This window comes from Cotesia typhae, unplaced genomic scaffold (genome assembly GCF_013202065.1).
Source record: "Cotesia typhae breed Kobodo isofemale line unplaced genomic scaffold, CoteBio_Ctyphae contig_5, whole genome shotgun sequence".
In the NCBI taxonomy this organism is placed as follows: domain Eukaryota; kingdom Metazoa; phylum Arthropoda; class Insecta; order Hymenoptera; family Braconidae; genus Cotesia; species Cotesia typhae.
In genome coordinates, this window is record NW_027423757.1 from 6780893 (window position 1) to 6808358 (window position 27466).

The 27466-nt window shown below is 24.7% G+C and overlaps 5 protein-coding genes across 9 annotated transcripts; 3 read left to right on the top strand and 2 right to left on the bottom strand.

Annotated features, from left to right (window-relative positions):
* Positions 1-1841: 1841 nt before the first annotated feature.
* LOC141530607 (uncharacterized) lies at positions 1842-7132 on the top strand. 2 transcript variants are annotated; one of them, XM_074247804.1, is made up of 4 exons: positions 1843-2061; positions 3011-3233; positions 4015-4075; positions 5933-7132. In XM_074247804.1, the coding sequence occupies exons 2-4, from the start codon at positions 3188-3190 to the stop codon at positions 6225-6227; spliced, it is 402 nt and encodes a 133-aa protein (XP_074103905.1). In that variant the 5' UTR covers positions 1843-2061; positions 3011-3187; the 3' UTR covers positions 6228-7132. The 2 variants fall into 2 exon arrangements, with proteins under 2 accessions (XP_074103907.1, XP_074103905.1); XM_074247806.1 differs by lacking the exon at positions 3011-3233 and having other exon boundaries at positions 1842-2061.
* Positions 7133-7806: 674 nt separating this feature from the next.
* On the bottom strand, positions 7807-10676 carry LOC141530606 (transmembrane protein 192). The gene is made up of 4 exons (XM_074247803.1): positions 10437-10676; positions 9893-10024; positions 9076-9472; positions 7807-8985 (listed from the first exon to the last, which is right to left on the bottom strand). Exons 1-4 carry the CDS (start codon positions 10464-10466, stop codon positions 8744-8746), a joined length of 801 nt encoding a protein of 266 aa, XP_074103904.1. The 5' UTR covers positions 10467-10676; the 3' UTR covers positions 7807-8743.
* Positions 10677-12112: 1436 nt separating this feature from the next.
* On the top strand, positions 12113-16694 carry LOC141530605 (uncharacterized). 2 transcript variants are annotated; one of them, XM_074247801.1, is made up of 2 exons: positions 12113-13224; positions 16397-16694. In XM_074247801.1, the coding sequence occupies exons 1-2, from the start codon at positions 12315-12317 to the stop codon at positions 16618-16620; spliced, it is 1134 nt and encodes a 377-aa protein (XP_074103902.1). In that variant the 5' UTR covers positions 12113-12314; the 3' UTR covers positions 16621-16694. The 2 variants fall into 2 exon arrangements, with proteins under 2 accessions (XP_074103902.1, XP_074103903.1); XM_074247802.1 differs by lacking the exon at positions 12113-13224 and adding an exon at positions 14975-15693.
* A 125-nt stretch (positions 16695-16819) lies between these two features.
* Positions 16820-19926, bottom strand: LOC141530444 (U3 small nucleolar RNA-associated protein 25 homolog). Its single transcript, XM_074247537.1, has 2 exons — positions 19757-19926; positions 16820-19313 (listed from the first exon to the last, which is right to left on the bottom strand). Exon 2 carries the CDS (start codon positions 19291-19293, stop codon positions 16909-16911), a length of 2385 nt encoding a protein of 794 aa, XP_074103638.1. The 5' UTR covers positions 19294-19313; positions 19757-19926; the 3' UTR covers positions 16820-16908.
* Positions 19927-20402: 476 nt separating this feature from the next.
* On the top strand, positions 20403-27298 carry LOC141530876 (WD repeat-containing protein 20). 3 transcript variants are annotated; one of them, XM_074248254.1, is made up of 6 exons: positions 20403-20532; positions 20736-21464; positions 21544-21993; positions 22547-22729; positions 22840-24270; positions 26631-27298. In XM_074248254.1, exons 3-6 carry the CDS (start codon positions 21724-21726, stop codon positions 26694-26696), a joined length of 1950 nt encoding a protein of 649 aa, XP_074104355.1. In that variant the 5' UTR covers positions 20403-20532; positions 20736-21464; positions 21544-21723; the 3' UTR covers positions 26697-27298. The 3 variants fall into 3 exon arrangements, with proteins under 3 accessions (XP_074104355.1, XP_074104353.1, XP_074104354.1); XM_074248252.1 differs by lacking the exon at positions 26631-27298 and having other exon boundaries at positions 22840-25614; XM_074248253.1 differs by lacking the exon at positions 26631-27298 and having other exon boundaries at positions 20736-21993; positions 22840-25614.
* Positions 27299-27466: the final 168 nt, after the last annotated feature.

Below are 27466 nucleotides of genomic sequence, written 5' to 3' on the forward strand. Positions count from 1 at the left end.
ATTTTAATCTATATTGACAAAGACTGAGTTGAATAAAAACATGATATGACTTTATACGACATTGATAAATCCCATTATCATTTATTAAGAGTAAGAGATTGAAAAAGAATAAAGATAGTATTTTTTCGTTATCTTGAGAAGTAGATATCTCAATTTAAACTAAAGCTTATATTACTACTATATACGCACATAAAACACTGTACATAGTTATAAAGTGTATGATATAAAAATATAAATTTCGTTATTTTGACATTGCCCAATGACGCATGAAGTAGTAATCCTTTTACGTAAATGTGACATTTTTATTTACAATATAAACGCAAATGAAAATATTAACTACTCTTGTCATCCGTTTATGTGTTTGGCCTTCGGGTTCCCTTTGGATGTTTGAATTTAGCTTTATAAAGAAAATACCCGTATTATATATATGTGCATGGACATTTATACAACAACAAAGGGAAAAAATAAATCAATAAATACTTATTACTCTATTTATTTTATTTATATTAGTTTTTGTTCATAAAGTATGAAATTAAATAAACTCTAAATCGAATAAACTTCTGCAAATAAACTGATATTAGTCTTCTGAACAAAAGATCTATGAGTTTTATTATCATGTTTTTTTTATTGTTTTTTCTATTATTATTATTATTATTATTATTATTATTATTATTATTATTATTATTATTATTATTATTGTTGTTGTTGTTGTTAGGAATTAAAAATAAAAATTGAGTCACAGAAAAAAATAATTTAGTTTATACTTTGAGTAGTGAGGATAATTTGGTTTTTATGTTTATTGAAAAAAACTATTAAATAGTTAAAAGTTTTCGACACTTATTTCCGTAGATTTTAGTTGATCTCAGTTTATATTACGAGAGAGATAATAAAAAATGAAAAAACATTATCTAGATTAGAAAGAACGCTGCATGTGTTGATCTATTTCAGAGGCATCCACGATCACGCATCATTGTAAGACTGAATTAGCATTTCACGTGAAACATACTCGAAAATCTCATGAGATGTGTTTTCACCCACATTAAGTACCGGTTAATATTTAAGATCTTAAATATTTCAATCAACAATTTTCGTAAACAACTTATAAATATAAGCCCTAGATACATTTTTTAATCTAAAAAAAAACTATTATAATAATAAAATTTATCATACAAAACATTTTTAAATAACCGAATAAATTCTATAAATAAAATATCATTTTTTTCTAAAACTTTATCAGAAAAGTATGTTATTATAAAATAATAATGATAATAATATATTTTTCCTATTTAAATAAAAGGAAATTAAACTTTTCCGTCTTATCTATTTTTCCGACAGCTTAAATAATCAAACAGTCTGTAAATCATGACGTTAGATGAAAATAAATTTTATTTATCCTTATAATCATTTCCTAGGAAGTATTTAAACTAAATAAAAGAATTTTTTAATCGACTAGACCATTCTGCGAGATTTGCAAATTGCAATAATAATTTAAATATATTTTAGATTAATATTAACAACAGTACATTTAGCGCACGTGCAGTAATTAATAAACCGCGTGTAAATATATATTTAAATTAATTGTATAAAGTCATTTATAAAATTTATAAAAAAAAATCAAAATAAATTATATTTAAATTAAAATAAATAAAAAAAAAAAAGGACTACGATATTTTAATCAACTAATATATTTATTAAAATACGAGTGTAGATTAAAGTGACTTCCGATAAAAGTCAATTAATTATTTGAATTGATTAAATAAATTTCCACTTTGTTCTATATAATACTACGTATCGATGAGTTGTACTTGAGCTTGACGAAGCATTTATTGTATGTAGTGAGCCAGTAAAACGGACATACACGTTTCAACCTCAACGCCGATCAGTCTGCGCGAAAACTCTACTCGGTGAGGTTGCTCTCCACTGACACAGTTATTTAATTTAAAGATTTTTTGTTAAAGTTTTAACAACATAATTTAAATAATTATTATTATTACTAAATAATTAACAAACAAGTGATTGTTTTATTTTTAATTAAAATAAAAAAATATCAAATGGTGAAAGGTAATTTAATTTTTTTTAAAAGTTTAATTAAACTGAATGCATTATTTATTTTAGTAGATTAAATTATTTAGTGCGATAAAAATTATAAATAATTACGATTAATTTAAATGAGCTTAATTATGTTTTATGTTACATCAGTGAAATTCTTGTTAGTATTTGTAGACTTAGCTTTGCTTTATATTACTTAAAGTAACTATTTCGCTTGGAGTAATTTGAGAGGTTTTATGCTATTAAATGTCATGCTCACGAGCCTTGCAAGTGGATATTAAGTATATACTGCACAGTAGTCAGTGGACAATTTTAGATAAATGTATATTATGATTATAATTATAATTTATAAAGTTTTATTTTAATTTTAAACTCTAAACTAATCATTTTTAAATAACTTCTTTGTAAAAAGTTATGTTAAAAAGAATTTTTTATAATATTAGTTAGTTAGTTATAAATAATTGTCGAGTTTTTGATTGTTGGACATGTAATTATTAATTTATAGACAAGACTATTTTAGAATATAACTGTATGTAATATTTAGACAGTTCTATACCGGCACCGAGAGTTCGTGCGATCGATACGTGTCATTTACACCTCGAAATATCAGCTTTAAAATAACAATAGTAAATAATTAGTAGATTTTATTATTTTTATACTTTTTCAATCAATTATTAATTATTTAAATTAAATTAAATTATTGGTTGATACGTTGAGTTGGTGAAATAGAATTAGTAAAGCTTCATAAAATTTATTGAAATGCAAAATAATATATTAAATAGAATTAGTAGCCTTAAAAATAAAATAGAATATGTTTTTTATGTTCGTAATCCCCGACTACCCTAGTTTAGTTATTTTAGCTTAACATTAGATAAAACGTCTGAGATTGACGTAAGTCATGAATTTATAGAGACGACTAATGGTAATAGGTATAATTTTATTTTTTTTCTTCTTTTAACAGGTGGACGATAACTTAAACTTCGCATTAAGCCGCTAAAAGTTTATAATTATTGCTAAACGGAGATTGTAATAGAGATAACGTTAATAACGATAATCCCCGCGGAACAACGGGGTAAAAGATACATTAAGAGGGACATTGATTCTACTTAACGTTAAAGTTTATTTAAATATCCAGACAATGCAGAGCGAGGTGCGACAGAGGCCGATCGAGCACTCGTGCACAGGTATGGACACATGCTATTTGAATTATATCATTGTTAAATTGTCCACTAATATCTCAATGTGCACAGCCGGGTGGCCGATCGATTTCCGAAGCAGCAATTTGCATATTGAGGAAGCTTACCACATATATATATTTTTTTTTATATGTTATTACTTATTTACAATTTTGTCGGTAGTAATTGTAATTGATGTTTTTATTTGATCAATTTTTGTTTTATATTTAAAAAATATTGGGCTAGAAAATAACAGATAGTACAAATTTTTTTTATTCTTACCTAAATAAAAATTTTTAAAGGGTTTTAAATGATTTTTATTGCAATAAATTTATGAAAATAAAGTTACCCGACTTCTAAAAATTTTTAGAATTTTTTTTTATTGAAAATATTACAAAAAAATAAAAAAAAAAATTTGCATTTGTAAAAAACTTCAGAAACTGCAAGTGCAATTTTTTAAAAATAGTTTTTTTGTTTTAATTTAATTATTAAAAAAAACTTTAATGAGATAATAAATTTAAATAAAAAAATATCAGTTGTCTATTATTTGATCATAAAAAATTTTAATGAGTTAAATGCTTTATAATTAGTAAAGAAATTGTGGTATTAAATTAGTAGAAATTGAAAATTTTTTTATCTTTTAAAAAAATAAATTATGCAGGTGTAAAAAACGAAAAAAAAAAATGCTGGTGCAAATTTATAAAATAATTTTAAATTTTCGCTTTTATAAATCATAAAATTGTATTTTACTAAATAAAAAATTAATTAATTATTTTTTTCTCTGCTTCAGAATCATTGCCGGATATTGCAGTGACCATGGCCACTGGACAAGAAATTCATGATGTGTTTAGGTAAAAAATAAATTTTTATTAAAAATCGGTATTATTGCATAAGAGTTTGATTAAATAATTGAGCAATAACTGATCATTCAATCTGTTCATTCATAATTGAACTCAATTCTAATTGTACAAGTTTATTCAATGGCGAATAAAAACAAACAGAAAAAATAATAGCGACCTAGTCTAGGAATAAACTTATTTATTTAAGAGAAAAAATGATTTTTTAAAGCGCAAAGAGCTTTGGCAACCCGGTATATATTTTAGTGGTAATGTTTACACAACCGTGAAGATTGCGAAAAATTTGTGTCAATTAGCCCGATTCTGACATATCGTATTTAATATATTTAGAAAAATAAAAAAAAAATAAAAATTAACTGGAAGATGAAGATGCATAAGAAGTGCGCAAGAGATGTGATGATGATGCTCGAAAAATCTATTTTATTTTTAGAATTATTTCGTAGTCCATTTCCGATACGTCCTTCGAAGCACAGGGCTCCAGTAAGCTTTGGGGCGTCTGTGTTAATCGATATATAGATTATGACCTTTCGTTCAATAGATAATAAAATCTGTCAATTAAAGAATTTCATTTATCAATAATACAATCTTAAATGAACAAAACAATCTTTAACTAAACTCTCAAATCCTTTTACATCAACCCTATTTCGCTTATCTTAACTTAATTCAATATTAATTGAAAGAGCTTTGATAAAAATGATAAAAAAATGTATTTATCGGAAAATTATTGATCAATAAAAATCACAAAAAAATTTTTAAATAAATTATTTTTTAGATTTAAAAATTGTTTTATAAAATTATTTATTGATACACATACCTAGGATGTGTAATACAGAGTGACGTCGTATTGACGCAAGTAACAATTGTCTGGCTATTAAAATAACCAAGAAAAGCTACTGATGATAATACAACGTCAATAAGATAAAGCTATAAAAGGAAAATCTATTGAACAAACTATCTGAGTCAGATAATAAGATTTTGTCATTTTATCAATATTTTATTTATGCAGAAAAAACTTTAAGATTTTATTAGAGCAGTTTTTTTTTTTTTTTTTTTTTTCCCGTAGAAAAATTATTTTTAGTTTATAAAATATTAATTATTATTATTAATTTTCACTAACATAAAAATTATTTTAAACTGCGGTGTTAATAATGTTATTAATTTTTTTGTCTTTTTCAAGCCAATAAATTTTTTGTTGGAATATAATAAAAATACTCTGATCACATAAAAATTTATTTTGGTACAATAATCTTCAATGAAGTATCGAAATAAATATTGATATACAATAAAAATGATAGCATTCGAAGAAAGTTATTTTTATCAGTAGCAAATAATATTTTTCTACACAATAAATTGTTATATTTATCAATCTAATTAAACAAATCTAATTAAAGAAGTATAATAATTATTAAACATCAATAAAATTATTTAATTTATTACTTTTTAATAAATAATAATTTTTTAATACTTAAAATTATATTTTTTTAAAATTACTTTTTACTACTGAAGAAATAAATTTCTTGTATTTTTTATTTAAAAATATATTATTTTAATTTAAAGCAAAAAATATTTAAAATCTCAATCGATTGATTAATTAAAGAAAATATTTATTGTTTAAAACTTACAAAGCATTTGATTTACATAACATGAAAAACAATAGCCTGAGATTATAAATTGCATAAGTGATTGCAGATGATAGTCTACCAGTTGATTAGTGTAATGCTGTTTGACCTTTATGTCAATGAGCAAAAATTATTAACTGAAATTAATTAATTAATTAATTAAATAAAATGAAACTCATATAAAGTTATTTATACTTAAATACATTATAAGTAATATATATTTTTATTGCAGTTTGATCGTGGATGATGTCGACTCATCGTCAATATTAAGTGAAACCCCCGACACGGAAGGTCTATCAACAGAAAGCAATAGCTCCCGCAATTCGACATCACAAACACCACTGGATAGTCCTGGTGGTCCACGAGAGAGGATTAAACAAATTCAGGTCGAGGCTGAAACACGTCGAGACGAATTTGCCAGACTACTTGAAGAACACGCACAAGTTGTACGAAAATTAAAGATGATGGAAGCAGAAGAGCAACTCTCATCATCGACTAATAATGTTGTTAATCCAGCACACGCATGATTTCAAAAACTTTTTTATTTAAACATTTAATGGGACCACATCAGCTATACCAATTATTAAATATTTATTTATCATTAATCGTTTGTAAGATTACCATTTTTTATTATTTTTATTTTATTTGCTGATGATGTCCTCCAGGTATTAGATTTCGTGATAATTTATTTATTTAAAGTTTAAACAGTACTTATTCCAAGCACAAAGAGTGTTTAAGAATTTATTATGTTGACTCAATGTTTTATAAAGAAAATTGAGATTTAATTTTTTTTTTTTTTTTTTCTCCATTGTATCAATAATGTCTACTCTTGTTTCTCGATTTGCTCTTGTATTATCTCTTGTGTCACCTGACATACGACAATAATGAAGAATGTGTTGACGATATGCATATGTTTAGAAATAAAAAATAAAGTAATAATTTGATTTCAATAAAAATAAAATATTAAGAAATATTAAGTTTTGCATAACATCGGTGGCCTAATGATTTTTTGTACAAAATAAAAGTATACTTAGGGTGATAAAGATTTAAATCGAGAAATAAGCCCAGACATTTAAATTAAATTTCACTAGTTAAACACAATAGATTTTCATTGTAATTATAAATAATAATAATAATAATAATAATTATTATTATTATTATTATTATTATTATTATTATTAATCCAGAGTAAAATTTGACAGCTGATAGTATTATCACGAGTCATATGTACTGAGTGAGTTAATCACGTTGTTAATTTAAAAAAAACATTATCAATTTATATATCGACAGTAACAATAATAATAATTATTATTAATAAATAATAAAAATAAAACTGTGTAGAATATAATATACATATACATATGTATGTAAAGCTATATTTAGATAAATGTGAATCCGCTTTTTAAATAAACAATTTTGTTTTTATAACTAATATTTAATTTTATTATTTTTATTTGCGATATATCTATAAGATATTATATTTTAAAATAATACTTAGATTATTTGGTGCTGTACATTTTTTAAGTATTAAATAAATTAAAAGCTGCAATTTAATAATTGCATGAAGCAGGTATAATCTTGGCAATAATTCTTTAAGTGAAAAATAATAATTAAAATAAAATAATACACAAATCAAGGAAGACTGGAGAGCGAGACATAAATATATTTAAAAATTATTTTTAGTCTTTTCGTTATACTTAGATTGTATCGTGCTAATTAATAAATAATATTAATATTAATAAAAATAATATTAGTGTTAAATATATGTATAAATCTTAGGTAATATAATTATTTGAGTAATTATTTTTAGCGATATACAATTTATCAATTTTGTAATGAAGCATTTGTATAAAGTTAAAAACAAAAAATATTGATAGCTTTTAACAAAACATATTAAACATTTTTGTTTACAAATTTTGATTTGTACTTGTAATTATCAGTGTTATTATTTTGCTTTGTACCGATTAGACTGTAATGAAAAAAAAAAAAAAAAAAAAAAAAATTAATGTAAGATATATAAAACAAAATATACAATACATTAAATATCGTTAAATAATGTACAATTAGAAGGAGAATATATATTTATTTTATTGAGTTAAAGATAGATTTTATTATATTATTTAGAATACTTTTTATAATTTTATTTATTTTTTTAGATAATTTATTTTAGGATGCAATGAAATACCTATAGTACATAGATATAAATTTGATTACGTATTTACAAATTAATATTTATTATTAATAGTCTCAATTTTTTTAGCTTAGTATTCAGTAAACATTTTTAAGACGCATTTTTAATTTTGTTTCGTACAAGCACAATAACAAACTAGTATTTCTATATTGGTTTCAGTTTAATTAAACTATCGCTTGATCAATTTTTTGGCAATTACAATTGTATCGCATTTAAATGAATACAAAATATAAATAATTAATTGCCAATAGAAAAAAATATATATAATAATTTAATTGGCAATGGAAGATTCAAAATAAATCTCATAGTTTTATTTTTAAATGAATAAATGAATAAATAATGGCAATCGGTAAAGTAAAAATATTTATAAAATGATTTGATCCTAATTGACTAATTTTTTTATACTGATTTAAAATACGAAGATTTTTTGTAAATTACCAGTACATTTGTTTTTTATAAGCACATTGGAAATTGATTCGGTAAAAAAAATTCTGTGGCCTTAAGAGTTGGATTTTTTTAACTTTTATTCAAGTAATATATATATGAACTTAATTTTGGAAAACGCTCGATTTGAATTCATCAACAGTGATTAAATTTTTCATCACATTTTTCGAAATGTTCAATAACAAGATTCAAAATTTAGAACAAGAAATTTTTTATAGGCCCTCAAAATATGTAAAATTAATTTTTTTATTTAATTAGATTTTCTCTGGTTTCCTTTCTAAAGAAAAACATAATTAATGTTTCAACAAAACAAAGTACGTAATATTTTGTTTTGGTCAATAATTTATAGTATAATATAATACAAATCAACAATGTTTTTGAGTAAACATTAATAATTATTAAAATTACTTAAGTATTTTGATGACGCTGTGATGCAAGTAACATCATTCTATGACTCAATTTGACATTATGATCACGTAGATACCTAATTAAATCCGCTTGTTTTTCCAATAATTCTGATAAATTAGAATCACGTTCACGATAACCAACCTCTGTATTACCAGCAAATGAATCCTGGGTAAACGATGACAGCCATTCTTCTCTTGTAACATCAGGAGGAGGTTGCATGCGATTGAAACGATGTACACGTTCTATATCAAAACACCAAACCAACAATAAAATGAGTAAACAAAATAGTAAAAAAACAATACTTGTTACAACGAATAAATTAATGATCATACTTATGTAATTTATATAAACAGGAACAATAATCATTAGCTCCAATGTTGTTAATAATAGAATGTAGTTAACAGGCGTGAACCATTCCGATGAATGGCAATAATCCTCATAATTTAATTTATGTGTGTGATGTAGTATTGCAGCGAGAAATAAATACATGGTATTCCATAGAGATGATACGAATAATGGTGTTCTGATATGCTGATAGGTTGACTGATAAAAATCAAGATATCCGCATATTCGTAGATTGTGATGTCGTAATTTAATAATGTAATCGGTCAACATTATTACAAACCAGTATCCACAATGTAAATACAAAAATATAAAGTATGAATTACATTTACTCTGTTCTTCTGGCCATAGTGAGATGAATATTATTCCTATTATTTCAATGATAACCTGTCAAATAATTATTAATTATTGATAAATAAATAAGTCTTTTTCTAATAAATTATGACAAAAAAAAAATTTTTTTAAAAACTCCAAATGTAATTTTTTGGAAGAAATTTATTTGTTAAAAAAAATTAAAAAATTGTCAAGTGACAGCTAACTTTAATGTCATACTTAATTTTCATCATTTTATGACACTGAAATTGACAGACATTTGGTAATTTTTAAGATTTTTGAAAGAATAAATGATGAAAAAAAAAAAATACTATATGTGGAAATTGCAAAAAAAAACTATAAGTGCAATTTTTTAAAATAATTTTCTAAAACTAATTGATTTGTTAAATTGAAGCCAAAAAATTGTCAATTGTTTGCTGATTTCAGTGTTGTTAAATTTCCATATAATAAATTGTGTAAAAAATATATATTTACCCCGAGAATTAGTGGTATTGATGCAAATATAGCAGTGTCTAATTTTCCAAAACTTAGTTGCTCTGTCGATGACAATACTGGTTGAAATTCTTCATCATCCATATTTATTGCAGCATCAAAAAAAACAGCACCCTTAAATTATTTAATTAAATTTTTTAAATTGTTTTGTTTTTGTTTAAATGATCACAGATTTTCGGAACATGAAAACGTCACTTTATGTAATTCACTTTCACTTGACTATTTAAATGATTATTTTGATAGTTTATAATTATTTGAGTAAACAAATATTTTTTTATTAATGTAATGTTTTTAAAATAAGAAAAAAAAATTATTTAACTTTTAATTTTAATAAAAATTTACAAGAAAACTTGAGCGCTCCTTAAGGTTATGTTTACATTACTGTACATTCATGCACAATGTGTGTTATAAATATGAGTAAGGATCTATGATTAAATATATATGTATGTGTCTACTTGGTAAAAAGCATAAGAAATATAATAATAATGATTATAAAATAAAAATTTTAAAATGTATCACCGCTTACACTTGCAGAAGTATTTCCAAGACTGACCATATCCACAACTCCGAGTCAATGGAATGAATTAAACAAAGAAACAATAGTTTTTATTTACAAAGAACTTTGTACTTAAAAAAACTATATAAATAGATATAATAAATTATGTATTTACTTGTTTTATATATAAAAACTTTGTCATTTTTAGAAGCCGTTTAAACACATATTGGCATCAATGCTTCTGCATTGCAACATCGCGTATGATTCATTTTATAAGTATATTTTTATATGCAATTTAATATTTATGATAATGATTTACTATACTATTGTTAACATCATCATATTCAGATCATTGAATTCATTTTTCGTAAATTGAATTTATTTTGACAATTTAAAAAATTTTTTTTTTAAATTAATTACAATAAAAAAATGCTTCTAAAAATTTTCACTTGTAATTATTATTAATTTTCACATGTGAAACTTTTTAATTAAATTTTTTTTTTTAATAATTTAATTGATTACATTTAATTTAACTGTCACTTCACAATTGTTTGAATTTTTTTTAACAATTCAATAATAGTAAAAAAAAATTATTAAAAAAATGGACTTGTAAAAATTTTAATAAATTAAAATTTCAATTTTTTAAAAATAATTTTTTACAACAAATTTTTTTGTTAAAGAAATTTAAAAAATTGTCAAGTGACAGCTAACTTTAATGTCATATTTAATTGCTATAAAATTCCAAAAAAATTTTTAATATCTGTCAACTTCAGTGTTATTATTATCAAATAATTTTTTTTCTGGCAATAAGTATAAAGTATTTTAACTTTTTCTATAAATACTAATTTTCAGTATTATTTTTTTCAGATTTTAAATGAAAGTACTCCTCGATATTTATTATCAAGAATAACTGATATCTTAATCCTGGAATTTATAGAAAAGAAGTAAATTTTCTTGATCTGATGAATATACATAAACGAAGAATATACCCGAAAGATTTTTTTTTTCAATTAAAACTACGAAAAATACAATTTAAGTTTAAAAATTTTTTTAGACCAAAATTTCTTTAGTAATTATTTGAATATTTGTTTTTAACACAGAAAAAAAAAGAGGAAATTTTTAATTTATTATCAGCAATAAAAAATGATTAATTCGGTATACAGTTAAATTTAAAAATTTGAAACAGTAGATTTTTTCAATGCCATTGCTTGTCCAAACAAAGAACTCATAAAACTGGAGAATACTTAAAAATAACGTTTGTTATTCAAATGTAATCTAAACAATACATCTGAGACTATTTAAATACTTATTTTTCATAGTATTTTATATAAAAACTCTTTCATTTAATGACAATGGTAAAACACTTTTTAAGTAGCAATTATTCAATAAAATATGAAAATTATAAATTTTATTTTAAACGTTTAGTCATAAAAAATATTTTTCCTCAATGGAAATAGTTTTTTAATAAAAATAATAAAATAAATTGAATATTTAATAAAGAAGAAATAAATAAATAAATTCCTAAGAAATTCAATTACAATTTATCAAATGTACAAGTTTGTAAATCCAATAGTTAAATTATGGTAATAAGCTTTTATAATATGATTTTTATAAGAAAGTGGACGCTTGCGCGTTATTAAAGCACGTGTAGAAGCAATGAGCGTTTATTCAATTTACTTGACTTAAACTTGCAGTCTAGTGTATGTAACGTTACTGGATACGTCCACAATTAATTTTCAATTTTTTGTACAGTTAAAATTATATTTTTTGATACATTTCTAATACTTACATTTGATCTATATTTATCTAATACTTATATTTGAATTATAAAATATAAAAAACAAAAAAATATCAACGAATTACAATCTAGTTTTATACTTTTTAATAATAATAAAAAAAAAAAATATAATGGGAACTCTGTCTGAAGCAACTGGTGGAGCTGGAGGAAATCCGAATAATCCGGGAGCGAAAGATCAAAATATCTATGAAAATCGAGCCGGTACTAAAAAAATAATAAGAGTTGTAACAGTAATAGCATATTTATTTTCAGTAAGTTTTGTAGCTATTGTATTGAGTGCATACTACGTATTTCTTTGGCAACCGCCAAATCCGCGATTAGTACATCGCGCACAAAAAATGGAAAAACTTCAAGCTGATTACTTATCCGAAAATCAACCTCATGAGTTTTCACTTGATGAAATCATCAATAATAATAACAATAACATTAATAACAATAATAATTACAATCACAACAAAAATAGTAACAGTAATTATAAAAAAAATGTCGGAGAAGTATTTGGTTCGATAAATGATTTTCGTCGAGGTTTGATTCGATTTCACAGCATTGATAAAATTGACACCAATAGCAATAATAATAATTATAAAAATAGTGTTAAAAATAATAATCAAAAATACGTAAAATCTATAAATACTATTAAATTGAGAAATCCAATAATTGAAAAAATATACCATGAGAGTGACAAGGTTACGACTTCTGATTTACAGACGAGTATTTATGGTATCATTAATAAACATCTTGATCCTTCAAATGATGATAAAAAAACTACTGATAAATCAACGGTATTTACGAAAATGGAAAATACTAATGAAACAACTGTTTTGCTTACACCGTCAGCAGAAATGAGTAAATATTATGAAGAAGACGAAAATAATTTTACATCTACATCTACAACTAAAATTGAGTTTTTGAATAAAATTTTTGACAAAAATCGACAACCACCGGAAAGTAATCAGCTAAATACTGAAAGTACTACGGATCAAACAAATTATCAAACGACTGAAAATTTGTACTTCCAAGGTAAAAAAAAATTTTAAATATTACTTTTTAATATACCTTTTTTTCAATTATTTGCATGCATTTTTTTATGGCATTTAATTTGTTTATTCTAAAATTTTTAAAATATCTGATAAAATATTTTTACATGGAAATTAAATTGTTTTAGTTAAGAGTATTTCTTCTTTCAAAAAGTTATTTTATTTTTCCATGGTATTTAATTTGTTTATTATAAAATTTTTGACATGGAAATTAAATAGTTTTAGTTAAAAGTATTTCTTCTTTCAAAAAATTATTTTATTTTTAATATTAAAACTACTTGAAAAATATTTATTTTTACTATTAAAAACTGAACAATTTATTAACGAAAGGCTTTTTGAATTAATATATCTTAATTGTAAGATCAAGTCTTAATTAATTTACTGATAAAAATTTCATGTTACTTCCCAAATGATAATTAATTGATGAAAGTAAATGAAACGCTACAGGAGATAATCATAGCATTAATTGTGTAATTATTAGTTTTTCTTATCTTATGTAAAAAGTAAGTTACAACAAAAATAATAGCGTATCGAAACTTATGACGGTGTTATCGAGTAAAATAACAGGGTCAATACATAGGGTTTCACCTTATGTAATCGACACAAATTCTTCATATATATATATATATATATATATATATATATATATATATATATATATATATATATATATATATATATATATATATATATACATACATTAGTAATTAGTTTTGCTGAAAATAAAGTCACGGTAATTCCATTTCAATATTAAATAAATAGTTTACATATTCGCTTAAACTTACAGTTCAGTATTAGATTATTCCAAATTTTTATTCTAATTATAGAAATTCTTGGGAGATAAAATATTTAAATTTATAAAAATCGTAATAAGATTGAATTGATGAATAGTAAAAAATATTCTTCTGAAGAAAACAAATAAGTCACTCAATTAGAAAAAAGAAAACGACAATTTTGCTAAGGTGAATATAAAAAAATATGTTTGCTCATTCGTGACGTTTTTGAAACAAAGGTGTGTCTGTGGTACTTGCAATTAATAATATTGAACAAAGAAAACCGGAGAAATAACTTCAGTTATTAAAAGACCACCATTAAATTAAATTAATGTCAATTGCATTGAATCTATAAGTTATTAAAGTTCAATCATTTTTTTTTTTTACCAAGAAACTCTTACATAAATAAAAAAAAATCTAACTTATTTCCGAATAAATTTAATCCAATATTCAATTGTATTCATATATAATCATAATCAAATAATAAATTCTGAAGGGCGTATTACAAATTCAAATATTCCATCCCACTTTAATGATTCGTAACAACAATTTATTTAAAATACGCAATCGCTCCATATAATTTTATTATTTATCTATCTTTTAATAAAATTTTTAATAAACAAATTTATTTGCAAGTATAATAAAATTCCGGAATTTTAAACGACGATAAGAAAAAACTCAAGTATTCTGTAGTAAAAATATATAGATATATAAATAAAGTTATACATAAAGAATAATCGAATTCGATTAGTGAATCTATAAAATTTTAGTGATGTGACCTTGATGATCGTTTAAACGAATCACAGGATTATTTAAAAAAAAAAAAAAAAAAATTATTATTAAAAAGAAAAATAAATAGATGTGCGCAGAATCCTTATCGAATCTATGTGTTATGAGCTTAATACGTATGTATATAAAAGAGCTTAAATACGCATGTCTTAAAATAACTAAAATTGTTAATACAACAGTGGGTGTAGTCCTAATACAAATTTTACTAACATTAAATCAGTGTAAAAGCAACACTTTTATTTATTTAAAAAAATTATTTCTAAATAATTATTTATTAACACAAAAATAATTACAATAATAAAAAAATAACAACGGATGATTAAACGTTGATAAAAAGTTAATTTAAATTAGTAAAATAAATTACAAAATATAAAAATGTGCTGACAGTAATACTGCTTTACTTGATAGTAACTATTGTTGTAATTAAAAAAAAATAATAAATTTATCATTATAAAAATATTAATGAATGAAACGTCAAATGAGAATTTATAAGCCCAGTAGCGGTAGTCGGGAGTTGAATATGCAAATACCAAGAAAAATGAGTAGTGCACAAACTGTAATGGCAAGTATTACACGTACACTTGCAACGCGTAATGACCCTCATGGAAAAGCTTCAAACGAAGTAAAACTTGCTGGTGAAGAAAGTAAAGACAAATTATATGAACCGAAACACCGTAAAAAAGTATTTCGTGTTATGACTGTTATTGCGTATATTATACTAGTTAGCTCAGCGGCTATTATTTTGTCATTGTTTTATGTTTTTATTTGGAACCCAACTGATTATCGGCTGCTTATAAGACGAGCTAAATTAAGTAATTCAACGAAACTTGCTGAGTGCCTGAATTCAGCGTCACCTGGTACATTAGATGAGCTTGCGTTGAGAGTGCATGGTAAAAGCTTGTTTACTTTATATTACACATGCTACAATGATATTTTATTACATTTAGATTAAAATTATCTATATTATTAAAAAAATAAGCAAAATTTTGTGGCCAGTGTATTTAAATATAATAAAATGGGTTTTTATGGATAAATTGTGCCTTTTTATGGTTTCAAATCATTCTTACTAATAGTCAATTTATAATTATAAGTATTTAGGCTCCATTCGAAAATTCTCTATCTCTAGATACATAATTAACAAATGACCTTGTATCTTGTGAACTATTGACATTTTTTAAGATATAAGCATATCTCGATGTTACACTCATCAAGACCTTTCATTTGAGTACCCACATCAATTTTTCATATATTTATATATTATATATATATCGATATATGAAAAATATATAAAAATGCATGTGGTTACTCAAATGAAAGCTCTTGATGAGTGTAACATCGGGATGAGCTTATATCTTTAAAAATGTCGAATCGGGAAAACAGCAAACATCAGAAGAAAATTTTAATTATTTGTATTAAAAAATTTACACATTGATTTTTTAATCTTTGTGCTCAATTTAATTTTTTTTTTTTGTGAGAAATAAATTTTTGGAGTCCTATTTTAGATATATTAAAAGTATAATTGTAAAAATTTTGAAATTTCTCATGTTTTTGATTTAATTAAATAAAATTAATTGAAATAAAAATTTGTTATAGAACTCAACGAGGACAAAACAAGTTCAAATGGAACAGAATTTATGAATAAATTAAAATCAATGTACACAACGAGTAATGGTAAAGAAAATCTTCAAGATCCAATAAGAGTCGAAACAACTGTCAAATTAACGTCGACTACTGATTCATTGATATCAATCGTTCAAGAAGAGACATCTAAATCGTACGATGCCAATATTGACCAAAGCGTTTTACCAGAACGATAAATAAAATATATTTTATAATTATACCAATATTATTTATAATTTTATTTAAATTTATTATTTGTGTGATATTACGAAATAAAATAAATATATATATATATATATATATATATATATATATATATATATATATATATATATATATAATTATAATAAATAATAATAATTAAAACTAGAAATATTGAAAGTTGTATTAAATAAATACGATTCAATTGATAATTTTATTGAAAATTATATTGTTTAATTAAAATTAATGAATTATTTATAAATATCAATTTATGACTATGATAATTATTCACCAGTTACAACCATGTGTACTTTTTTATCAGAACGAATCATTTTAGTTGTCCGTTCAGTGCCTAATATTGCTGATAATTGCATATTGTCATATTTTGAATACAAAGTCGTGACAGTCATATTACTGCTTGATCCTGCTTTTGGATTTTGATTGGATTCGTGCATAAAATTACACATCTCACTGTAAAAATGTGGGATTGATGGCGGAGCATAAAATATTATATGGCGTATACCTTTAACAGTAATACGTCGGAAAAAATGAAATCGTTCTGAGTAAATTAAATAATGTGCATCACTGTGAAAAAACATATCACGAGCACGGGCTATTTTTGGATCCTTAGTATATTCACATATTTGTACAAATTTTAATTCTTCTTTTTTAAAGTAATTACGTAATTTAACGTAGTCAAAGTAAGACGGTACATATATCAATGTATGGTTCATAATACTATCCTTGTATTGCGGTAATATTGTAGTTGTAAAAAAATTAAATCTTGCATCAATTGCTTGCTGATAATTAGCCGCTTCGAATTTATGAAACATCTGTTGTAAGTGTACAACTATTTTACAAATAGAACTATACATTACTGGATTAATTATTTTCACCTTACCAGCATAATTGAAACAATATTTATTAAATATCGAGTGAATCTCCGGTACATGTACGCTTGAAAATATCAATGATTGTCGATAATACTTAGCCCAGCCGTTTACAGCCCAACTTCTGACACGTGAAAAATCAGTACCATGATCCAACTCTTTTGGTTGTAAATGTAAATGATTAAATATATGAATCAAATGATCCCAATTTTGCATTAATAATAAATCACACTGATCTATTATTAATAATTCAATGGAAGCTAAGAAGTCATAGTTACGATGCTCTTCACCTTCGGCACCAATTAAGATTCTTAATCCAACGAGAGATGTTATTATAATGTCAGATGAATAAAAATCAGTGTATAATTTCAATGTCTTTTTAGTTAATGCAATACCTATTTTAAATGCATCATCAATATTACCAGAAAATGTTTTTTCATAATCTTCTGGCTTAGGATTTTTTTTCGGCATTCTCAAAGTATCACCACCACCAAATTCTTCCATAAATCTCGTTTTATTCATTACAGAGCCTCCTTTATCGTCGCCAATTAATATTGATATTAATAATTCAACAACTTTCAGACAAGTATGACGAAATGGTACAATAATAAGTACTTTCGGTCTGACTAATCCTTGGTCACGATAAGCTTCTGGTATTTGTGCTAATGATTTATTATCCACTTTTGATAGTTTAGCATTGTGATGTAAAATTTTAGTCCGTGTTTTTAACAAATGATTTACCGCATGCAAACAATAAATAAACATTATTTCATTTTCATTTTCAAATTTACGCTCGCAGTACAGCAAGTCTTGGTAATTATTAATTATTGAAAATAATTCTTTTTGAAATGGCGTTAGCTCACTTGGATCCTCATTTAAACTGTCTTTTATATTATTGTAATTGGCTTTTGAAATATTATTCTGAATTTGATTTTTAATATACAATTTATTCCAATCAAGATCACTAATTACCGAAGGGATTGTACCGGCTTTAGCGTACTGCTTGTCTTCTTTCAAAAAAATTTTTTTTAAAGCTGCATCATTCGTTGAATCACATCTTGGAATTTGGACAATGAGTTTATTGAGCTCCGGCCAAGTTAATTGATGGGAATCGATAATTGGTGTTAAGCTTGATACATTGGTATATGCATCATCTGATAAATCATTTATTATGTGGAGTGCAAATGGGTCATTCAAAATACCAGAGTCTTCTCGCGCTGTTTCAATATCTTCATCTTCATCAGCTTCAACTAATGATAATTTAAAATCTTCATCATCATCGTCCTCGTCATTATTATCACCATTGTCAACATCTTCTTTTTTATCATTATCATCAACGGACTTTTCATTAGCATCATTTGATTCTTCATTTTCATTTTCTGATTCATTTATACTATCACTAACAACAGTTTCATTTTTATCTTTAATTTCTAAATTATGTCCAGTTTCAGCTTCTGATTCGGACTCAGATTCTGAATCCGACACTACCTTAGTTTTTTTAAAATCTTGATTTTTTGAAAATGTTGACAGCAACATTTCCAAAGGATCATGATCTTCCTCATCGGACTCTTCTTCTTGTCTTAATTCTTCCTTTTCTTGTTCCTCCAATTTTTTTCTTCTATTTTCAATCTCCGCATTTTTTGCATCACGTTCTTTCACATACGAGGACTCATGAAAATTAAATTTACCTTTTTTAAATTTTGGTTTTGGAGCTGATTTGGAATTACGTCTGTCCAATTTTCTTTTTCCACCTCGTACTGGTCTTTTACCAAATCCCATTTTTTAAAATCAACATATACCTAAAAACAGTAATTATGTTTTTTTATTTTTTCTAAACACAATATTAAAGGTAAATTTAATGAAAATTAATTTAGCAGATATTTAATAATTTTTTAACAAATAAATTATGGCAAAAAAAATGACACTGAAGTTAACAAATATTAAAAATTTGTTTAAAATTTTTCAGCAGTTTAATTATTTTAAAAAAAATATTATTAAAAAGTTTCATATGTGAAAATTAATAAAAATTACGTGAAATTTTTTGAAAGCATTTTTTTATTGTAATTGATTTGTTAAAAAAATTTTTAAAATCAACAGCTGACGGCTTCAGTGTTACAAAAAAAAAGAAGAAAAAAAATTGACGTGTAAAAATTAAAAAAAATTATTTTTTGGAAAAAATCTATTTGTTAAAAAATGTTCAAAAGTGTCTGCTAACTTTATTGCCATGTAAATTTTTACTTACTTGTTTATTGGAGTCAAAAAAATAAATTCGGACGAATTTAAATCATGTAAGTAATTAAACCAATAATTATTCAATTCACAACTAACCACTAAATACAAATAATTAAAAATATTTAAAGATCAATAGCAACAGTTAATTCACACGTGACAATAAAACTCTGTTTATTACAGTCTATAAGGTTATGTTTAATTATTTAACACTATACCACGTGAAAGTTCTCCATTTTCTCGCGCGAAAAATTTAAATCTAAAATTCTTAGAATTTTTTCATCCATTATTTCTTTATGATTACAAATTAAACAATTCTAATAATTAAAAAAACCAAATATTTATACTATAAAAATAAGTAATAAGCTTTATGAAATTTCAACAAATCCTTGATGATAAAACACAAATAATAAATGCCAATAGTTTTTATCTTTTCGCGTAATCACTAAAATCATAAAATAAACTAACCATTAAATACAAGAAATTAATCTACTAAAGAATATTTATTTATAAATATAAAACAAATTCTTAATAAATGCTTCGATACTCAAGCATAATCAAACATCAGAAGGGGTCTATTACAGGAAATAGGAAGTAACAAACAAGATTAATTAATCAACCCCCACCTTATCATCCTATTGCCGGTTGTTTACATCAAGTGTGCATACACTATAAAAAGTGTCATGATCTCTTTATCATTTACTAGACATTTGATGAAACTGAAATTAGGAGACATCTCAGAATTGTGTCAATAAAAGCAATATAAAAATTTCCATGAAATTTTTAAAGGTAATTAATTTTTTTTTTTTATTTAAAAACAAAATTTTAAAATGTCTGTAAATATAATTTGTAAAGTACTTATGTTACATACTCATCATCATCATTATCATTATCATTATCAATTTCAACATCTACATTTGCAATTGCTATACAAATACATATAAGTGAATATTATTTTATATGTAACTTATTAGCTTTTTTTTTTTTTGTAGACTAGGCAAAAGAGTATCGCTAGAGCTGAACCAGAGACGGAGATGTGCGCGCGCACCAACAATATATACAAGTTAAACTACAGGAGCAGCAACATCTAGGCAGTGTAGATAGGCAGCAGCACTATATAACTATATACATACACACAACAATATCTACTACACAGTAGATACTCTACCTATACTATTCAAAGTCTAATGGTCTAAGTCTAGTTGTCTAAGTTGAACGTAGTTGAACGCAAACGTATATAGAGAGAAGGAGACTGCAGGAGGTTGTTCATACGTTACATTTATATGTATAGTTACATATACAAGTTACAATTTGGTATATAGATATACATACACATGTATGGGATATACATGACGTAGAATTAGTTAGTGAACGAGTTGTCCAGTTGTCGAGACACCATCAAGACTATAGTATAGAGTCGTATCATCATGATGATCATGATCATCATAAAAGTTTTTTAGTTAAAACCCAGAGGCGGTAATCATGACAGCAAACATTATTCGTGAAGTAAAATAGTATTGGGATTTGTGATTTATAAGATGATAATAATAATAAATAGAGTAACAAATGAAGACTAGGAGCTAAAAAGTAACAACAGCTATTTATTAGAGTTTCTTGAGCTCCAGTTCAGATTTCAGATAGAATAAGGACTTTGGTATATTGAACAATCATTAACTATAGTTTTATTTATTAAAACAAATAAGTTTATGTTAATTTATCAAGTATGTATCAATGGACAATTGTTTTAATTTAAATTAATCGAGTTTATTAATTAATAATAACATATTGATTGATTGATAGGTGACTGGAACATTCAAGAGTTTAATCGAGTGAATTGTTAAAGTTTTTAATTTTAATAATTAATAATAACTTTGATATTGATAACAGTTAATAGTTGGTGACTAAATCGTATATATAAATTTGAAATAACAATATTATACGTTTTCTCATGACCTCTTCCATTGGAAGTCTGGTAGTAAGATGGCTGTACAGTTGGACGGCGGGGGGAAAGAGGATTTAAAAACACAATTTGTCACGAGGGAAGGTACATATAAACTGATGACATTGTCCGAATATTCACGTCCTAATCGTGTAGGCAACACGGACACGAGAGGTAGTGCATCAGTCAGGGTATCATTTGTTACTTTGCCGGATCCAGCCGACCCCACGGGGACACAAGGACTTGGTGATCGAATGTGCTTTAATTTTGGCAAGGAATTATTTGTTTATGTTTACCGGGGTGTTAAAAAGGTTTGTATTTTTACTATTTATTTATTTTAATTTTTTATTAACCTTTTTGTGATTCAATAAGTAACATAACCTATGAATTGTTGTATCTGACTCCATCTTTTCTTGATCATACCACACCTACTTGGACATAAATATATATATTTTTTTATTACTTTAAACATTCTTTTTTTGTTTAATTATTTGCAATTATGTAAATACTAGACATCTGATATTTTTTCTTCATCAACTAATTACTTGCTACTGTAAAATATTCATCAAAAATTTTGAAATTTATTTGCATTTACTTTTTTTTTAATTTTTCCATTGATATTTTGATAGTTTTATTGTCATAATTTGGAATTAAATGATATTCATTGATGAGTGAATGAAATTTATTTTAGGATCACTCGATGATTGTTTTTTTTGATTGATTTAAATTATTTTTTTCGATAAATAAAAAATAATAATTCTTATTAAATTGAATTAATTAAAAAAAAAAAAATTCTAACTATTTTTCTTGTCATGCATTCTTTAATAATTATTAAATTTATTGATAATTAAATGTTTGACCTAGGCGGTGGATCTTAATAAGCCAGTTGATAAGAAATTATACAAAGGAACAAACCCAACGTGTCATAATTTCAATCAAACAACAGCAACAGCTGATACAGCACCATTGCTAGTGGGGTTTTCAACCGGACAAATTCAACTTATTGATCCGATAAAAAAAGAATTAAATAAATTGTACAATGAAGAGGTAAACTTTTAGTTGTTAATAATATATAAATATCAAGTGTAAATAATTAATACAGTATAAAATTTGACTATAACCAAGTAAATAAAAAATGAATATTTAATTATTTGCAGAGGCTTATCGACAAAACAAAAGTAACGTGTATAAAGTGGGTACCGGGATCGAGCAATTTATTTCTGGTATCCCACAGTTCTGGTCAACTTTATCTCTACAATTGGGAACTTCCTTGCGGTACAACCTCACCGCATTATCAGCCATTTAAATCCGGCGATGGGTACGCTATTCATACATGTAAAACAAAATCAACGAGGAACCCACTGTACAGATGGGTAATTGGCGCTGAGGGATGCTGTATAAATGAATTTGCCTTCAGTCCATGTGGTACAAATTTAGCAGTTGTATCACAAGATGGTTTTCTCCGTGTATTTCACTACGACACAATGGAGCTGGTCGGTTCAGCGCGGAGTTATTTTGGAGGTTTCTTGTGTGTATGCTGGTCACCAGACGGACGTTACGTCGTTGTTGGAGGTGAAGATGATTTAGTAACAATATGGAGCTTTCATGAGAAACGTGTGGTAGCACGTGGCCAGGGTCACCACAGTTGGGTCAGTGTTGTCGCATTTGATCCATTTACCACGTGTTACGGCGAAGCTGACGGTGATTTTAGTGGATCAGATGACGAAGCGATGCAGCAACAACATCAACACAATAACCACAATCATTTCAACGATAAATCCAACAGACTGTCAACAACGTCACAGGGAGTTCACTCAAACCGAAATTCATGTAGTTCTGAATTACGTGTGCCTGGTGGTACGTGCTATCGGCTTGGTAGTGTTTCTGAGGACACTCAATTATGTTTGTGGGATATTACTGAGGACGTATTGAGGCAGCCGATGTGTGCCAAGCAAAGAGTATCGGCTGCGGGCTCCGGTACACTCTCATCATCTGGTACTTTGAGCAGTAGTAATGGTGCAACCTCTAATCACGTTACGAACAATACTAAATTTAATAATATTAATAATGTAAGTTTTAACAAAGATAGCACGGGTAGTCATAATAACTCAGACAGTAGTACGAATAATAGCAGCACAAATACAGCTGTATCAACGGTTAATTCATTAACTCAAAGATTTGCTGGTCTTGGTTTTGGGGAACGTAATAAGGGTGATAATCATAAGAGAAATTTTAGTCTGACGATGAGATCCAGTAGCACAAGTAATAATAGTAATACAGTGGTTAACAGTGGCGATAACAATAAAGCTAGTAGTAATAATACAAATACAAGTAATTTAAATAGTGTTGGTGGTAACAGTATAAGCGGTAGTAATAAAAAAGCAAGTTTTGTGATGGACGATCCAATGCGATTGATTGGAACTGCATGGTGTCCTCGATTTGACGAGTGTCCAGTATTGGAGCCACTTGTGTGTAAAAAATTAGCACACGAACGATTGACTGAATTAGTATTTAGGGAAGATTGTTTCGTCACTGCGTGTCAGGATGGATATGTTTACACGTGGGCAAGACCTGGTCAACAGCACATGGTAAGCAGCACCTTGCATAGACCACACCATCATAGTAATTTACTCACAAATATTAATTCCATGCGACTTAATGATCTCTGATGTAACAATAACATTTATTTTTTTCCTTCTTTTATTATTATTATTACAATTATTATTATTAATAATGTAAAAGCTTCACCAATTTGATTCTTTACTCTTAATTGTTATTATGATTATTAATTATTATCACCATTATTATTATCATTAATATTATGATATTTTTATTCAATTATTTTATGTATTAAATTTTAATACCAAGTGCGTTTTATGTTTTGAACATAAAAAAAATATACAATTATCCATAAATAAATTAGTATATTTAAATATTCCCAACATATTTATATTTAAATACAATCATAGAAGATCGGTAGCGCTTCGAATGATTATTACTTTTAATAAAAAAATATTTTTGTTTTGTTAATTTTGTTAGTAAAAATTAATTATTGGTTGAAACAATGTGTGTGTGCGTGTGTATGTGTGCGTAAGATTTAATATAATTTTTTATTATATACAATCAAAAATTGAGATTTAAATTGAGCTTTTATCTGCATCAAAGTATTACAATAGATGATTAGATGTTGATAAATGTAAATTGAAATTTTTTTTCTCATGTGAATCAATTAAAATTTTAAATTATAGTTATTACTCTTATGATAATATTTTTCACATTTGAGTGTGTGGTTTGTGTGCCATTATGAGGAGGGTGGAAAAAGCGTTAAAGATCTTCTATGGGTTTAAACATTTGTTATTATTTGTACTGCAAATGTTACATTGAGAAATTTTTACCTACGTGGAAAATGAATATTATTTAAAATTTTAATAATAAAATAAAAAAAGCAATAGCTACACAAGTTATTAGAAGAAACAAATTGTATATTTATAATTATTAATTAATTGTGCATCTACTTTTGTCTTTCTACTATGATCTTTCACTATTATGTATTATTATTATTATTATTATTATTATTATTATTATTATTATTTTATTTTTTTTTTATTAATTAATAATATATATTAAAGGGCAGGTCCCTTTTTTCCACCCTCCGATAATTAACCTTTATATATATTGTATTTAGAATTTAATTACAGTCAATCTGGATAATTAATATTATTTTATAAAATAACATTTAAGCATTACATGATTTATAAATTTCTTTCATTATGTACGTAACATTTAAAGGTCTTTTTAAATTACCGGGAAAAATTAAAGTTATCCTGGTTGACTGCAGTTTAATCAGATTGAATAGAATAAATAAAGTGTAGAAAAAATATAAATTATGCAACGAGACCATTGCCCAAAAAAAAAAAAAAAAAAAAAAACAATTATTATACATACAATAAATAAAGTAATAAATAGCAATGTGACATTAATTTTTATTTGTTTATAAATTTAAATTGCATTGTAGTAAAATAAATACAAACAAAATATGAATGGAATAATATTGTTGCTTGCTTCCTGCTTGAATTTAATTTTTTGCCGTATGCGTGTTATTATTTATAATTAAAAAAATAAAAATCCTAGTTTTTTGTTTTCTTTACTATTATAATTATTAATTTAAGTTTAAATGTTCATATTACTTACAAAATAATAAAGTCATAAATTTTCGATGCCAAATTGAATAAAATTTTTTTTATTGTATCTATTATTGTTGTTATAATATATTTTATTTTAAATACTATGCTTGTAATTTAAATTTTATTAGTAATATATATGACAGATAATATTTTATTGTAATTAAAAAAAAATGCTTGCGCTTAAATAACTTCCTCACTCATTTATTAGATAAATTTATAATATTTCGCTATGGAAAATGAATATGTTAAATAAATGAATGAGTTGCTTGCAAGATAACGTGAATTGCTGCTCCACTTTATCGCATGGTACGTATACTTTTTATTTTATTTTATTTTTTTATAATCTAAACCATATTTATGCTTAACACACAAATATTATGCTTAGATAGTAATTTTTAATAATTAATAATTTAGAATGTTGACGTTAGATTTTATAGATTATTTTTACTCTTTAAACTTTCCTATCGACAACATATTTACAATATATTAAATAAAAAAATTATATTGAAGTTATTTGATATTTAAATTTTTTTAGAATTTTATAACAATGAAATTATTATGAAAAAATTTTTTTAAAAATTTCTACTAATAATTTTTTTAAATTTTCATAAGTGAAATTTTTTTCTTAATAATTTAATTAAATAATTTGTTAAATTCTAAAAAAAATTTTTTTTTGTTAACTTCTGTGTCTTGATAAAAATTCTTATCTGTAATAAAATTTTAATAAAATTAATTCATTATAAGTAATTATATTTTTTCAACAGCCAGGACAAATAATAAATGCTTCACACATTGTGAGCCCTGGTAAAAACGGAGGAACTATTGTATAGCTACAGGAAATAGCCAAGAATGATTCATCTTCTTCATCGCTAACAAGAAAACAAGAAGATGATGACGTCTATGAAGAGTTTTCACGATTGACTGAATTATTATTTATACCACCAACACAACATCGACGATTATATTATTATATATAATCAACAAACGAAATAAAATAAAACTAAAAGTCCATTTAAAAAAAAATATATAAATCCACATACTCAAAATAATAATAATATTAATTAATTAATTATTATTATTATTATTGTGTCCAAATGATAATAAATAATAATATTGAATAAATAAAACAAGCATTTTTCAAAATATGAAACTTAAAATTTTCTAGCTCAAACGAAATAAAGAAAAAAAAGATAAATAAATAAATATCTTAATTAATAATTTAAATTTTTACATGCTTTTTGTACTATTTTTTATTATTGTTGAATGCTCGTGGGTTTTAGATATTGATTACATTTTTAATTAAATGCAATTAATAAATAAATAATTGTAATAAAAATTTTTGGTTTAAATTAATGTCGTTTAAGAGACAAATAATATTATCTTTCATACGTCATTCCAATTATCCGTTTGTTACCCGTAGATAAATATATTAATGTTTTATAATTTATTATAATTATAATAAAAAATTTTATTATTGCGTTGTTTTCTTCAATATCGAAATAATAAATAAAATTGTTTCTACTTTGTGAATAATATTTATTTTAAAATGAAACAAACGTTTTTATGTTTCTAACGTTAATATAAATTATTAATTTAATTA

What these genes read in the sequence shown, in the direction of transcription:
- LOC141530607 (XM_074247804.1), top strand. Translation starts at nt 3,188, where the DNA reads ATGCAGAGCGAGGTGCGACAGAGGCCGATCGAGCACTCGTGCACAG. An exon ending in GATCGAGCACTCGTGCACAG is followed by an intron (nt 3,234 to 4,014) that starts GTATGGACACAT and finishes TCTCTGCTTCAG; the next exon opens with AATCATTGCCGGATATTGCA. An exon ending in GAAATTCATGATGTGTTTAG is followed by an intron (nt 4,076 to 5,932) that starts GTAAAAAATAAA and finishes TTTTTATTGCAG; the next exon opens with TTTGATCGTGGATGATGTCG.
- LOC141530606 (XM_074247803.1), bottom strand. Translation starts at nt 10,466, where the DNA reads ATGGTCAGTCTTGGAAATACTTCTGCAAGT. An exon ending in TTGGAAATACTTCTGCAAGT is followed by an intron (nt 10,025 to 10,436) that starts GTAAGCGGTGAT and finishes AAATAATTTAAG; the next exon opens with GGTGCTGTTTTTTTTGATGC. An exon ending in TGTTTATATAAATTACATAA is followed by an intron (nt 8,986 to 9,075) that starts GTATGATCATTA and finishes GTTTTGATATAG; the next exon opens with AACGTGTACATCGTTTCAAT.
- LOC141530605 (XM_074247801.1), top strand. Translation starts at nt 12,315, where the DNA reads ATGGGAACTCTGTCTGAAGCAACTGGTGGAGCTGGAGGAAATCCGAAT. An exon ending in TGAAAATTTGTACTTCCAAG is followed by an intron (nt 13,225 to 16,396) that starts GTAAAAAAAAAT and finishes AATTTGTTATAG; the next exon opens with AACTCAACGAGGACAAAACA.
- LOC141530444 (XM_074247537.1), bottom strand. Translation starts at nt 19,293, where the DNA reads ATGGGATTTGGTAAAAGACCAGTACGAGGTGGAAAAAGAAAATTGGAC.
- LOC141530876 (XM_074248253.1), top strand. Translation starts at nt 21,724, where the DNA reads ATGGCTGTACAGTTGGACGGCGGGGGGAAAGAGGATTTAAAAACACAA. An exon ending in TTTACCGGGGTGTTAAAAAG is followed by an intron (nt 21,994 to 22,546) that starts GTTTGTATTTTT and finishes TGTTTGACCTAG; the next exon opens with GCGGTGGATCTTAATAAGCC. An exon ending in ATAAATTGTACAATGAAGAG is followed by an intron (nt 22,730 to 22,839) that starts GTAAACTTTTAG and finishes AATTATTTGCAG; the next exon opens with AGGCTTATCGACAAAACAAA.